This window comes from Agelaius tricolor, unplaced genomic scaffold, assembly GCF_023055355.1.
Source record: "Agelaius tricolor isolate 1412-34295 unplaced genomic scaffold, bAgeTri1.0.p SCAF_6, whole genome shotgun sequence".
In the NCBI taxonomy this organism is placed as follows: domain Eukaryota; kingdom Metazoa; phylum Chordata; class Aves; order Passeriformes; family Icteridae; genus Agelaius; species Agelaius tricolor.
In genome coordinates, this window is record NW_027269266.1 from 41,150,101 (window position 1) to 41,165,431 (window position 15,331).

The 15,331-nt window shown below is 37.5% G+C and overlaps 1 protein-coding gene across 1 annotated transcript in view; it reads left to right on the plus strand.

Annotated features, from left to right (window-relative positions):
- COL6A6 (collagen type VI alpha 6 chain) overlaps window positions 1–15,331 on the plus strand; it is a 37,607-nt gene that overhangs the window by 16,892 nt on the left and 5,384 nt on the right. The window contains exons 14-25 of the mRNA XM_071429911.1: window positions 888–950; window positions 1,731–1,793; window positions 2,477–2,539; window positions 4,131–4,193; window positions 4,620–4,670; window positions 6,235–6,270; window positions 6,398–6,460; window positions 6,780–6,842; window positions 9,025–9,060; window positions 9,955–9,991; window positions 10,678–11,165; window positions 13,056–13,146. Coding sequence (XP_071286012.1) covers window positions 888–950; window positions 1,731–1,793; window positions 2,477–2,539; window positions 4,131–4,193; window positions 4,620–4,670; window positions 6,235–6,270; window positions 6,398–6,460; window positions 6,780–6,842; window positions 9,025–9,060; window positions 9,955–9,991; window positions 10,678–11,165; window positions 13,056–13,146 — 1,117 coding nt within the window. The remainder of the gene's footprint in view (window positions 1–887; window positions 951–1,730; window positions 1,794–2,476; window positions 2,540–4,130; window positions 4,194–4,619; window positions 4,671–6,234; window positions 6,271–6,397; window positions 6,461–6,779; window positions 6,843–9,024; window positions 9,061–9,954; window positions 9,992–10,677; window positions 11,166–13,055; window positions 13,147–15,331) is intronic.

Below are 15,331 nucleotides of genomic sequence, written 5' to 3' on the forward strand. Positions count from 1 at the left end.
TTTTTACATCTGTCAATATCATATACTTGCTGATGTTCTATTTTACAATGTTCTTACTCTGGATATAAATTAACATTCTTTTTTGCTTTCGGCTTTTTTTTTCTGTTGTTATCTTTTGTTTCATTCATATGGCGCAGCATGAAATTTCAGCCTTTAAAATTCATTTTTCCTCAGAAGATTCTTTCCAGAACCATCTGTTTCCCAAGAATCTTCAGGCATATGTTTATGATTTCTCCAGTGAAAGGGGATCTACAAGGCCTGTAATATCTTGATGCTAATTGTCACCATTTTACTCAATCCAGAAGTCAGTGAGTATTTCTTATGGACATCAGCTAAACTGACTCATCCTCAGATGGCAACTTTATGGAGATGGGAGCAGGAATTTTTTTTCCATCATCAAGGCAGATTTTATTTGCCTCACTGAATAACCAGAGTGAAAGATGGGGAGTAAAAAGAGGTCTAATTCTAGTGTGATTGTGAAGTCATGATTCCCCCCCAAAAGCCATTTCCCATGGATAAGGGGAAAGAGGATCTGGCCTTGTGGCCTGGCTTTATGACTTCTGGTCTCCACAGTGGACAAAGGTAATGCACAAATATTGCTGAGACATGGTGTAAATGTATTCAGCAAAATAAAACTGATCTCTTCTGCTGCAGCTTTTATATTCATCACACCCTCCAAAAAACCAAAGAAAAGCTACTCCTCTGCTTTTTATTTGAGTTTTCTTCAATAGGAATTTGAAGCTGTTTGAAAATTGTTTGAGAGCATTGAAAAGCATTCTATCAACTGTTACTCTGTACAGATACTAGATTATTACCTTTTGATGTACAAATGAGAGATACTAATTTGTCTGTGTGCACTGTTATTTTCTTGGGTTTTGTTCTGGCAGGGTGAGCAAGGAGATCTGGGAGAAACAGGTTACTCAGGAGAAACTGGTCTTCCAGGCCCCCAGGTAACTAATAGAACTTCTGAGTTGTTTTTATGTTAGTTATGGAGAAAATAAATGTTCTGTCTTGATGTTTTGTTTGTATTTTGGAAAGCTTTGCTAACTTCAACTAATGAATATTACAAGTAAGACTCCTTCTTGGCAAATCTTTTCTGTAAGCCTAAGGAATTAAATGTGACAAGTTACATGGCTGCAACTTCTAGTGAAATTAAAAGAGGAGCATAGGTAGCAAAAAAAAGTAATTTAGCCAACACATCTCCAACTTACATGATATTATCAAGCAGAAACTGTCAAAATGAATTCATTAGAAATTGCCAACAATAAATACATAAAACCTATTGCATTGACAAAACCAGTGAGAAAAGCCTTGTGTTTAAAAAATTTGCTAGGTGGAGTAATTTTGAACAGAATTATTGTGATAGACTTCTTATAGTAGCTTTGAGTTTAAAGATGCTCTTAGATGCTTCTAACTTTTAAAGATGTTTAAGTTTAAAGATGCTTTTAACTTGCATTTTAGGATGGAGAAAGCATGACTGGTTGATAGGAGGCTGCTTATGGCTCCATTGGTATCCTTAGACACTGCAGTGGGTCTCTGAATCAGACTGTCAGGCCATCTCAGGTGCTTCAAACAGGCAAATCCTTACAACAAAACAGCAAGAAGTTTCACCTGTAAAATAAAGCTTGTGAAACAGGCACTGGGATTCTGGTCATTGCAGCAATATGATAGTCATTGAAGGGCTGTTAGCATTGATCTGACTTTGTGTTTCAATGTCTTCTTTACATCAGGGCCCAAGAGGACCACAAGGGATCAGAGGACCTCCTGGACCACAAGGCATGCCAGGCCCTCTGGTTAGTTTTAAATAATATATTCCACCTGTACCCTTTTTTTCATTATCAGTGATGGGTTGTTCTTCTAAAGAGTTTTCAAAAAGCTTATAAAAAGTAGAAACAGGGATTTTTGGTGTAATACTTGAGGAAACTGATTTGCAGTCTCATATGGTAAAATAACAGCCTTGAAAATAAATTTAAGTGTGTGAATAGCAAGTGCTAGGGTGTGATGAGTTTGTAACTATTGAGCTGCTGAACTGTCTGCTGAACTTCTCACTTTTGTGATGCTGTTGATTTTGGGGATTCTTGTTCTGAAATTGCACCATTGTAACCCAGGAATGAATATACTATGCTGTCAGCCTTGATCATCTGTTTCAGTCAACTAATGATTCTCATGCTTACATAACCAATTATATATGTACATTAATATTTTTTACACATATGTGTGTATTTACTAGCTGTCTATGTAGATGGAAAATAACATTTATGTCATAATTGATAAAATTTTGAAAATTTTATAGCAGTTGTACAGATGACAGGAAATAAGTAGAATGATAGTTTGACCGGTAACTCTTACTTGTAGTCCTCAAAAGCCCAATATTTATACTGATTCTATAGTAATTTGAAGTGACAATGAATCCTTGAGTGCAGTGAGCCCTTGATTTTTTCATTGTGCACCTTTTAACTGATGCTTCTTATTACAGGGTAGTCTGGGGATGCCTGGTTCACCTGGCTCTGTTGGAAAGTTGGGTGTAAGGGGAGCAAAGGTAAAGATTTTCAAAGTATCTTATTACGGCAATCTAATGGTGTCATTCATTCAAGACTGACCAAAGAAGCATGGACTAACAAAGAGTTCAGTGCTGTGAGACATGTGTGGAATGTTACATTTTTAAGATATTTTTCACTCGCGTGGCAAGACAAGTGATGTACTTAGGGTAATCTTACACATATCAGAAGTACACTAAGAAGTTTTTAGTGTTGCCATGATCACTGTCATAAATTGCTCTTGTGGTAATGGTTCTGAATGGGACCTGCCTTCTCACAAAATGGAGCAGAAATCTGGCAGGGCTGACCCTTGTGGTTTTTTTATGATTCCTAGAGTCTGTCCAAAGCATTGAAAATACTCAACAGTGAATCATAGAATATCTCATCTTGGAAGGGATCCATGAGGATCAAGTCCAACTCCTTGTTTCTTGCAGGACTACCTAAAACTAAACCATAAATAGGATCATTCAGATGCTGCTTGAAGTCTGACAGGCTTTGTGCCATGACCACTTTTCTGGGGAGCCTGTTCCAGTGACAAACACTGGATCGGTGACTTCACCCTTAGGTGAAGAACTTTTTCCTAATGTCCAACTGACCTTCTCAGTTCAAAGAACCATAGCTGCTTATTTTAACTTTGTTTTTCTAAAGATTCCAAACCAGTCCAAGGAACTTTTGCTGTTATGGTGTCTATTTTGAAGGAATGCACATATTGAGAAGAACTGACTAAACATAAAGGCAAACAAAAAGGCTTATACTAACAGGTTGTTGACACTGGAGTTCCCTTACTTATAATAAATGTTATCCTTACTTACCTTTCCTTTATGTTTGTTGATGTGTGAGATTTTATTTAATCAAAATAACTAAATTTAAGTGTTGTTGTATATTTGAATCTAAAAATCATAAATAATACCAGCCAGCTAAGCCTTTCCATCTCTTTCAAGGGTTGTAACCTTTAGCGACAGAGAGGTATCAGAAGGTCAAAGTGCTGCCATGAAAAGAATCACTGTGTGAAAACATAATTAAAACAGTGACTAACATTGGGAAGATATATGGGAATTTCCATCATACATACCACTTTTTCAGTCTGGTTTTGTGCTGTTTAATATTAGGGCCTTTGTTAGAAAAATGTTCAGTTAGAAAGTGAGAACTAAAGTGGAACTGAAGAAAAGAAACCCTGCAAGAGGGCTAAGAGCACAATGCAGACAGCCTGCCTGTGAAATATCATTTGCTATCAATAGGTGTTTCAGACTGGTAGAATTCCAGAATATGTCCTGTTACCATTAATATAATTTTTTCCAAATCCTACTTTTTTTTTTTTTTTAATTTGTAATTCTTTATTACAATGGGAGTTTTATTGAACTTTGGGGTTAGCTGCATGAATGCTCAGCATATTCTGATTTGCCAAGTCCTTTCCAGTTCTACCACCAGGAACAGTCCATGAAACTTGGTCTGTAATGGAATGCTTTTGCCCAGCATCAAGTAGTCTATAAAATGTATAGGCACACTTCAATTTAACAGGCAGGTTTGCATTTCAGAGAGAAGAATTCTCTTGAATGAGGCAAACTAATGGCTTTTGTGTTTCAATTATAACAGGGTGAACCTGGTGACCCTGGAGAGAAGGGCTTAGCTGGACCCCCTGGACAGAGAGGCATTCCTGTGAGTTTTCTTTCTAATTCAGGACCCCTGTATTTTAATACCTATCCATCTGAGTCAGGAATGTCCATTCCCTTCTATTTTCTCCATTTGATACAATTAAAATTATTTCACATTTGGTTCTCAGTTTCCTTATAGACACCAGATTTCTTGTGGGCTAGAGAAATATCTTTCCTCTCAAATTCTTTAGAAGAGAGAAAGTATGTAAAAGGAAGGGCATTCAGTGGAAAGGAATTATGACCTCTATCTTTGTTTTTCCTCTACAGTTTTTGCCACTGTTTGCTAGTGTTTTGATAGCTTGTCCAACATCATCAGTCTTAGTAACTTGGGCAGGTCATTGTAATGGGACAATCTTAATTCCAAAATGAAATTGGATCTAAACCTAATCCTCAATTAAAAGCTAATTCATAGCATATTTAACTTACACAGGGCATGGATGGCAGAGATGTCTATGGTCCTGAAGGAAGCAAAGGAGCAAAGGTATGTGGTTTAAGTCAGAGAGTCTCTCAGTCTCCATTCTACTGTGTTACCAAACATGATCATTCATATTTGATTGAAAAGAAATGTAGGACATGCAAAGTGCATTTCTAAGGTTCAGTGAGAGGCTCAGGATTACCACAGTCCTTGTGAGACATTCTTCCATAGGATATTCTTTTGAGGACTACTCACTCTTACTCTTTCCCTGATATATATATATATATGTGTGTGTATATATATATATGGAGGATTGTACTTGCAGTGCACAGTGCTTTCTTCCCACTTCAGCCTGCCTGACTGAACGTTGCTATTGGCAAGTGTTGGTGGGCTGGACACTATGGGCTCTTTTAATTTTTCTTGTTTCAGAGGAAGGATTCCCTAACTACCAAGGTGGGGGTGGTACTCTCCAAACATTGTCACTGTTTTCATGTGAATTTTTTTCCTTGTGTTCCTACTGTCAGCAGTCAAATCTGAGGATTAACCACTGGATTGTTAAGAAATTCTTATAATTCCCTTCACAGTGCTGAAAAAAAAAGTAATGAAATGCCTTCATCTCTAAAATTGTACAAGAATTCGGCTAAAATAAAAAGTATACAGAAAGTATGAGGTCAAAATCATGGTACCGGTGGATCAGTCTATGAGCAAAGTGGTCAGGATATTGGAAACAGCTGCAGTTCTCCTTTCAAAGAGTTTGTGCAATATTGCAACACTAGTCCTTTCTTGTTGCTTGTGAAACAGAAAGGGTCCAGTGAATCTCACTGGTAGGCCCATCTGTTTCATTCTCCCTTTCTGTGAGAGAATCAGAGTGCAGCAGAAAGCTGCAGAAAAGATATGAAAGGCTTTCTAGGAGCCTCTCCAATAGATGAACTCCTTTTTTTTTAAATGGCTTTTTGGGAAAGTGGCTCTTGATACTTCTTATTTTCCAATCTCTTTTCTTACCTTCGTAGCTCTAATAATTTTCTTTGATAGCAGAATTTCACAGGTTACACATATGTTATATGCAAGAGGACAAGGAAATATATAAGTAGTGTGAATTCCAATGTTTAGAAAAGATACACTTCACTTCTGATTGGCTTTTGTAAGAGTTTCCCTATTTCTCATGGGGGAACAAAGAACACACTAGAAACTGAAATAACTGAAAACACTTGATGAATTGACTTCTGATAAGCCAAGGAAATATTATGGTATCATTGTTTAATCTGGGTGGTATAAAATTTTGAAACTACATTCAAACACTGGGTTCTGAATCTGAATTCACATGCTACATGGGAATTCCTCTGCATGTTATTAGGAGACATGAATAAGTTTTGATAAAACACTTACTGAGAAATGGAATATTCTTGAAAATTTATAAACTGATGGAAATTCTTAAAATGCCCTTCCCTTAGATGAACAAGGTATTAATCTAAAATTACATAATTCGAGACCAGAGTAGCAGCCACTATTGCTCGGACGAGTTGTAAAGCTGAGAATAATTTTGAAATTATTTTTGGTTTAAAGGCATCAAACACTAACCAGATCACAAAGTTCTAGATTCTTATGAAGTCTTTGTCCTTTCTTTTCATAGGGAGAATCTGGATTCATAGGATATCCTGGTCCAGAGGTATGACTAAATGGGCACATTTCATTTATTTTTGTCTTGTTTTACATTATTCTTCTTTGTAAAAGGTTGCCTGTGTTTCTGTCTGTCTTCTCCTTTCCAATAAATTCTGGATTTAATTTATTTTCAGGGAGAAGAAGGAGATCAGGGCATTCCAGGAGCTGAAGGACCCAAAGGAATTAGGGGTAGAAGAGTAAGAATGATAAATCTGCTAACTCTGTGAGAGTTCTAAAAGTAAAACCCTCACACCAAAAGTGGTTTTTATCTAAAGTTTTTTAATTTGTTACCCCTCTGATCTTTTATTGCCATATTTTGGGCAAGAAGTCTTGAGAAAGTGCAGGTCGAAATCTTCAAAAGTGTTAGTTGCTGATAATTGTTAGGAGTGGTAGACTATCTTTATGAAAATGCAGGATCCAACTCAAAGTATCATTACAGAGATTTTTTTCCCCTTATGAAGTTTGGTACCTGTGCATGCAATTATAAAGAATAATATATTGTATTTCTATTTTTAGGGTAATTCTGGCGCACCAGGTTCCCTGGGAGATCCAGGTGACCAAGGGCCATCAGGACCTATGGTAATTTTTGTTTTTAATAAAATTTTTAGTTTTAAGAAAATCACCCTTAAATTACTCTTAAAATTACTATTAGATTAATAGTGTTTCACATGGTAAACTATGTTTAGTCAGCCTGGCAGTTGCACAGAGTTATGTCTTGCCTGTGGATGTGTGTGCACAGAAGCACCAGCTGCTGGAAATGAAACTGCAACAAAACAATGCTGGCCAGAATTTCTTCCACAGTATTTGGTATTTTCTTCAGGCTGTGTGCATATCTAATTAAAAGAACAGAAAATACTGAAATATAGAACTGAATAGGTCTGCTAAATGCCAATAGTTTTTTAAAATTTAAAAAGAAAAGCAAGGTAAAATGAAACTTGCAGTTACAGGCACTTAAAGTTTAAATTGACTGTAACCTGTTAATCCATAATTCAAGCAGATGTCTTGAGGTATTTTCCAGTGTCTGTGCTCTGCATTTTATACAACAAAATGTTTTATTCTTTATCTAAGCAGGTGAAAGGATTAGGGATTTCAATAGGATTTAGGACTAACCCTTTAAGTAGTTAGGAAAATCCCTGTATGTGTCTATCTTTATCCTGCAGCAATTCTGAAAATTAGCTCCCTAGTGACCAGAAACAATCCCTACTGTTAATGATTTTCTTGTTAAACTTTCTTTAGCTTACTCTTTAAATTGAAATGTGGAACACTGTTGGTAATACTGTCTTTACCTGAATAACATGGATCACAGGATGTATGTAACTTAGTAAACATTTTTTTCCCTTCTCATTACACTGTATTGGTTAATGAATGTACCTGTCCCAATTTATTCTATGATGCTGGGCACAAGAATGGTTAAGAGTGCCAGCTGGAGCACATTTCCCTCTCTGCTGCTTGGCCACTCACAAAATTTACAGATAGATCTTGTGAGTTGATGAGCCACAGCTGTGGGCCTTGCCAGTCCACAGTCCAAGAAATCTTCAGAGATATTTCAAGTTCAAGATCTCCTCTTCAGGTGAGAATAGAGCTTGGGATGTATGGGCTTGGTGGGGTTATTGCTGTAGCAGTACATCAGTGAAATGAAAAAGTAGGAACCCTGTAAGAAGTGGAAGAGGTAGGAATGCAGGAAGAGGCACAGGTAGTTGACAGGGCCAGCCAAAACAGGCTTGTTTCACCCATCCTTGGTGGTTTGATTATCCATATGTGTCAGGTCTGCACAGCTCAGTCACCACCACTGACTTGCTATCAGTAGCATTCTTTAGGACCCAGTCAATTCACAGTAAACTCTTGCTGAACAGTACCAAAGGACATGGATCTGCTGGGAAACAGAAGAAAAAAAGCATGGAAAGGCAGTGATGGTACTAGCAGCAAGACAGCAGAGGAGGTGAGGAAGGTGGCTCAGGCAGATGGAGGAATAGAAGGTTAACTGAAAGGGGAAAGAACAAATCTGGGGACAGGGCTGTAATTTGGAGATGTAAGGAAGTATACAATTTTGGCAAAATGTAGTGTTATGGTAGAAAGTGGGTGAGGAAAAGAAGTGGGATGGGGAGTTCAAATTTTCCTGCTGTATCTCACTGCTGCTCCGTGGGAGTAAGGGAAATTTTTCAGTAGTCTTATGCATCTGAAATGCACATATGATGAGTACTCAAGCTCCTTTGAAAATTAGTTATTTTACCTATATTTCATTCCTGTTGTGAAGATTAAACAACACTTTTATTTTGAAAAAAAAAATGCTTGGAGTGCTGTTGTTTTTCCACAGCTCCCAAGGAGAAAGTTGCAGAGTAGGCGAAGGTGTCATGATGTGTATATGGTCTGCAGGATCTTTCAAGGTAGAACTGTGGGGATTGTAATGTGCAAGAGGAGAGGGAAAGCTTGTCACACACCAGATGTTGGAAAATATGTGAAGTGCAGGTAACAGAACCATAGCGCAGAAACTGCTGTTTATAAGGGAACCCAATTACTGCTCCCCAAGAGCAGCAAGTATTGAACATTTAAAAACCATTAAGAAAAATGGACTGAGAAATAAATCTGACAAGTAGTCTGCAGCTCTGAGCATATATATACTGGGAACTGCCGTCTCCTCTCAAATTCATAAATGATTGCTGGGAAACACTGTTTTGCCTGCATTTTCTTTGGGCTACAGAGTAACACATGGGAATACATTAGCAGGGTCTGGTTTTATGGATCTATCTTTAATTTTTTTCAGGGTGCCAAGGGACCAGTGGGCACCATTTTAATGGAAGTAAGTAATCACCTTACAGCTAACTATACTGCACGGAATTATCTGGTTTAGTTTCCATTGATAATCCCTGACAGCAATGAGTACACTTAGCTGTTATAAAATAGTATCTTTTCCATGTGCTTGTCAGAGTGTGCAGTGGGTTCTTCCATTCTGTAAGCAACCAAGGAATGAGAAACATTTATGCATGTGGATTAACATCATGTCCAAACTTTTACAAATGATTGGACAATTAATATTCATTTATCTGTTTTTTCACTCATATCAGTTTACACAATAGCTCACGCTAGGGTTACTATTTCCCTTTTTGTAAAGGAAGGCATTTCTTCAGCAACAGTTATTTTCACTGGGAATTACAGTGCAGGATTTCTTCAGAATCCTAATCCCATGTAAAAGGAACACTTCTGAGTAAAGGCTTCATTAATCCTTGCATGCATGACTACCTGTAGGCAGTACTATTGCAGGTGTGTTCTGTCCAGAGGACATCTCTCCTCCTTCATGGGCTTCTCACTTCCTTTGTGAGTCACTATTGGAATGCCCATTGTTTATGGAAGTGCCATTGACTGATGACATCTTAGATCAATTTATTATACAAAATAAAGAATGGATGGCACTCATTCATAAAGAATTTAATGATTGTTTTAATGCTTCAGAACATCATTAAATGCCAACAGAGCACATCTTAAAAAATGTGCCTAGTTTCTGCAGCAAGGGGGGAGAGTTCCTGTACTATCTGTTATAAAAAGGGACTCGACTCTGTGATTCTGTATTTATTGTAATGAAAGTTATTTTAGGAGCTGGGATACAACCTTCAGCTCAAACCAACAGTAAGATTCCCAGTCTGGGGTGGTCTGGGATTTGCCATTAATTCCTTTTTTATTAATTTTGAACCTGCAGCCTTGTGAACTTGTGAATTTTACCCGAAAAAACTGCCGTAAGTGGGGAAATCTTCTTTTACCTCTGATTTCATGTAGTCACTCTTCCTGAATGGAACAGCCTTCATTGGAAACCCTATAAACTGGTAGTTTTTATCTGGGTTCAGTTTGACTGGTAGTTGTTAATTGTAAGGGCTTTCAGCAGGTGTATGCAGCAAACTTATGCTTTTTGGTAATTTTTCCTATCTGTTAATTACAAAAATTATAGCAAATATTTCTTCCTCATTAAAGATTAAACAAATCTTCGGTATTGTGCCAACACCCTTTGGAGAGTTCTCTGAGAAAAGACAATATTTTTATATCAGCTCTCACCCAGATTAGGTGTGTTCATTCTCAGATATGTGTGCTCAGCAGAACCCAGGATAATTTAAAAAATTGTTATCCAGTAAAATGGCATTATTTTGACTATTTGATTGTAAAAGAGGAATGTGACCTTGCACTGACAGACTCTGTCAGTTGTCTGAACTTTGGCCAGGTTCTTCATTGAAAGCCAGTGAATAAGTCACTATTTTAATGCATATGAGTCCAAAATAATTAATTGCTCTCCCTCTCTTCCTTCCAGCATGCTCATCAGGTAAGCCCATCTGGTCTCTGAATATCCATTATTTTATAGATTTGAAGAAGAAACGAACAATGTTTGAGTTGTGAAAAGGTTCTCACATAACTTTTGTGCTTTGATATACAGACACATGCCCAGCTTATCCAACTGAAGTGGTTTTTGCCTTGGATATGTCTGATGATGTTACACCAGCTGCATTTGAAAGAATGAGGAACATTGTTATGTTATTGCTGAAGACCATTAAGATCAGTGAAAGCAATTGCCCAACAGGCGCTCGTGTCTCTGTTGTTTCTTTCAATACCAACATTCACTACCTCATCCGTTTCTCTGAATTCCAAAAGAACAACTTGCTGCTACAAGCTATCCAGAGAATCCCACTAGAGAGATCCAGTGGAAAACGAAATATTGGGGCAGCCATGAGATTTGTTGCGAGAAATGTCTTCAAACGTGTTCGTCAGGGCATCCTCACAAGAAAAGTTGCCCTGTTTTTTGCCAATGGTCCATCGCAGGATGATGTTGCCATCAGCACAGCTGTGCTTGAGTTGAGTGCCTTGGACATCACTCCAGTGGTTATTGCCTTCAGTGAGGTGCCAAATGTCAGACGTACCTTCTCTGTAAGTAGAGCCTGTTGAAAACTGAGTCAGTCACCCACTTGCTGAGTATCTGCTAGGATTTGAGTGAATCCTGTTCTCCAGCCTAAGTCCTACAGGAACTGTCCAATCCCTTACTAGAAAGGGGTACAATTTTAACAAAGCAGCAGTGATTCACTTGACCATAGTGATCACCATCTGACCTTTTTCTGAACATAAATTATTAATGTCTTGTGCTTTTAGGGAAAATCAGAGAATTTCCATAATGTTCTGTTAATTTCACTTATTTACCTATGCCTTTATATTTCTGAAGTTGTAACAAGTAATAAAAATTTAATTAAGAAACTCTGGCCCTAGTTTCTAGAAAAGTTAGTAGAAGGCTTCGAGCATGCCTTCTGTTTTTTCAAAAGAAAATTAAATTAGCAAAGCCCCTCTTGATGTCTTTATTGCCATTTGTACATGAGAAAATTATGAAATTTTGTTTTAAAATATGACTTAATCTAAAAGACAGTAAAAAAATTAACAGTCCATTTTAAAAGGTACAAAAGGAAAGCAATTCTATATTTATTTAAGGTTTCATAATATAGATTGCATGTTCTCTGTCCTTTGAATTTGTTTTAATATCATCTGTGCTCAGTTTTAACTTTTGCAAAGTAAAATTCATTCCAGCTGCTGTTTCCTCAAAATTGTCATTTTAAAAAGAAATATGTTTACTTGTGCATGATTAAAAGTGCAAAACTTGGAGTTTAAGTTCTGATCTAGCAACATCTAAGTCAGTCCTTTATTATTTATGCTATATTTATTCTCATGCAGCCTCATATTTATTAGTTGATTCATGTATTTTTCTGACTAAATTATAATTTACCAGAATGAAAAATTTCTGCTGACACATGAGAAGGAAACTTATGGTTTATTGCCTGGGTTGTTCCACAGGATAAACAGGAGCAAGAATCAGTATTTTCTTTACTTAGTATAAGCAGATTACAACTCTGAATGCATGTGATGACATCTGGTGACTTTACATAAATCTGTCTTCAGAGTAGAAGAGTTTAAAAGAGCTGCTTAGCAGGGGAAAGGCAAAAAATTCACTACCCAGCACTCCTTTAAGTTTACAGTGATGGCAAGGCAAACAACCTCACCACCACCCCCACGTAAATACAACTTCCCTTTTCCTTTCAGATGGACTTCTGCCCTTGGAATTGAGAGGTGGTGTAATCTCTATGATCCTACAAGTCTGTAGCCACAGATACTTACTGGCTTTACTTTGCTTCAGGAACTTCAGTTTATTGACCACATGCAGCCATTGCCAATTCTAATTCCCTTGAAGAGTTCTATCTGTAATATTCTTTACAGATGTTTATCAGAAATTAATTGTGTGGTGTATAACACACAAAGCCAAAGTTTAATGCAAAGAAGTAATTATTTCTTTGCTTACCATTATAGCTTATTCATATATGTTCATTTCCTGTAATACTGTGATATTTTAAAGCCATTTTTATCTTAGTCTACAAGGAAATGCTTTTCCATTGGATCACATCTGGATGGGGTTGGGTGGTGGTCAGTGAAATTGTAGAATGTTGGAGCATCTTCAGAGTTCCTCAAGCATTTCTGTGGTCAAATCTTCCACTGTGAAAGATTGTCTTTCTTCAGGTGATCCCAGGAAACACATAGGTTGCTCTCATAATACAACTTTCTAATGCTAGAATTTTCCCTCCAAGAAATCATCTTCACCCTTTGTCCCAGAAAAAGAGATATCCTGAGATATCCTGCCCTTTTCTCTCTAGAAAAATAGCACCCTATTAAGAAAATAAAAAAGTGATAATCCTTCCCTGGCAGAAAAAAAGGAAAAAAGACAGTCTTCATATATTTTGCCTTTCTTCTTAATGTTGCTTTTGTGTTTGCTCTAAAACACAGATTGATGACACAAGAAGATTTCAGTTATTTGTTTGGGAAAGACAACAGGACGAAAATTTGGAGGGCATCACATATTGTGCACTGTGCTTTGGTAAGACATTTTGCAAATTGCATCTGTTGGTCTATTTACCATTTCAATAACAAATTCTATAGCTTTTTTTTTTTTTGCAGTGTGGTGGGGAATTTTTCTGGTACACCTTAAACACATCTGTGCTTAAATATAAAAGAAAAATATTAATGAACTTGTCAGAATCCTACTGCCATGAATTGTTCTACAAGGAGTTTGCAGAGATGTATTAAGAACTGTGTGGTTGGTTGCATGGAGCAACTCAGCCCAGCTCTGCAGCCAGTAGGGATGTCTGAGTGTTCCCATTCCAGGATGGCTAGAAGACAGTGCTATGGCTGTTTCTTATAATTTCCAAGAGAAACTTCACTCCTTTACAGAGGAAACTTTACTCCTTTTTCTGTCTCTGACATTCCAGCCAGCTGAACCCTTCTGCAACTGGGCCTTCTTGCCTTCTGTGACAGATAATTTTGTGGTTACAGAATACCACTGCTGAGGAGTTACAATTTTAACTTCCTCTTCAGTGGATGGTAAGAAATAGAATCTCAAAATCACAAAAGCTGTTTAATTTCCATCTCAGCCATGTGAAATGAATTATTGTGTTTAGCATTTCCTTGTTAACAGAAATGCACTTAAAATAGCAAAAAGATTTTGGGAAGGCAGGCTCATTTGCTGTAAGTTCTATGCTGTGAGAGGGGGAGAAGCTACTAAATGATAATATGTCAAAATGTTGAACAATGATCTGAGATGAAAAAACAGAGTTTGATTCTGTGTCCTTTACAATGTTCAGAGAAGATTTCAAGAGAAGAAAATTTCTCCAGGGAACTGTTATCTATGAAATTTTTCCTTATGAATGTTTTTCTGCTCTCATGCATGAATAATTTCCCCTAGTACCTCAAAACCTTCTTCAGCAAGACTCGTCCTGTTGTTCCTTACTAGAACAAAAATATTTCAAGCTCCTGTTACTAATGGAAGTAGGGGTTTAGAAAATTTCTTGCCTTTTGCCCAGGCCTCTGGCAGCAGGCAATAGCTTTATTGAGGCAGCCAGAACCCCAAAACCCACTCTCATTCACAAGTTCTTTAATAATGGCTGATTTGGTCTATTATAGAATGAATCATTTAATTAATAGGCAGAAAACTAAGAGACATAAGACTTAAACCAAACTAATACTACACAGGAATAAGGATAAAAAGAGAAACTACTAGTAGATATATACAGCATGAAGTTAAAGGTACCTATTAATGTTACAGCTAATGAAGAAATAATATAACTTCAATGGGTTCAATGTATCTTACCATCCAATTGCTGGTGGGGCACATACACATCGAGATCCTTTCCCTCAATCCCCAGGGAAGTAACCACAGAACCTGCATCCAGGCTCTGGGGAGAGGTCTCCCACAGTTTCAGGGTGTGTGTGTAGAAGGCTTCTGCCTCTGTGATAACTCTGTGTCTTTTATAGTTTGTTAAACAGTGTCTTTCAGTCAAGAATATTTCCTTTATCCCTTCCCACATCTGTTCTCCCGACTAAGTTGTTGATTCCTAGCTGAGTCCTGAGCCCTTTTGGAACCAGGGAAAACCCCTTGCTGGGCCTTTCAGCCTCTAGATTATCTCTTTATGGACCAATTCCCTGTGGTAAAGAGGAGGGGGTATAGAAGTACAGCTACAGCTCCCAAATTGATTAGAGGTTTTTTGTTTGTTTTGTTTGTTTGTTTTTTGGTTGGGGTTTTTTTGTTTGTTTGTTTGTTTTGATTTTTTTAGATCAAAGTTTAGGAAAAAAGAAAAAAAGCTTTTGTAGTGGGTTGACCCTGTCTGGATGCCAGACAATCCCTCCACGGCTGGGCAGGGGATAAGGAGATAAGGACAGAGAGATCACTCATCAAATGCTGCCATGGGCAGAACAAAGTTGAATTACAAATATTAATTGAATTTATTACTAACAAAACAAGAACAGACCAACAAAAAGTAAAATTAGACCTTAAAACCACCTTCCCCCCACTCCCGCCTTCTCAGGTCTACCGTCTCCCTACCAGCAGCACACAGAGATGGAGAATGGGAGTTATGGTCAGTTCATCAAACATTGTTTCTGCCAGTGCTCAGGGAGAGCATGGGGTGCCTTCCATGGAAGATAGTTCTTCATGAACTTCTTCAACAGAAGTCCATCCCATCTTCAAAAACTGGTGCAATGTGAGTTCATTGCCCCATGCGCAATAG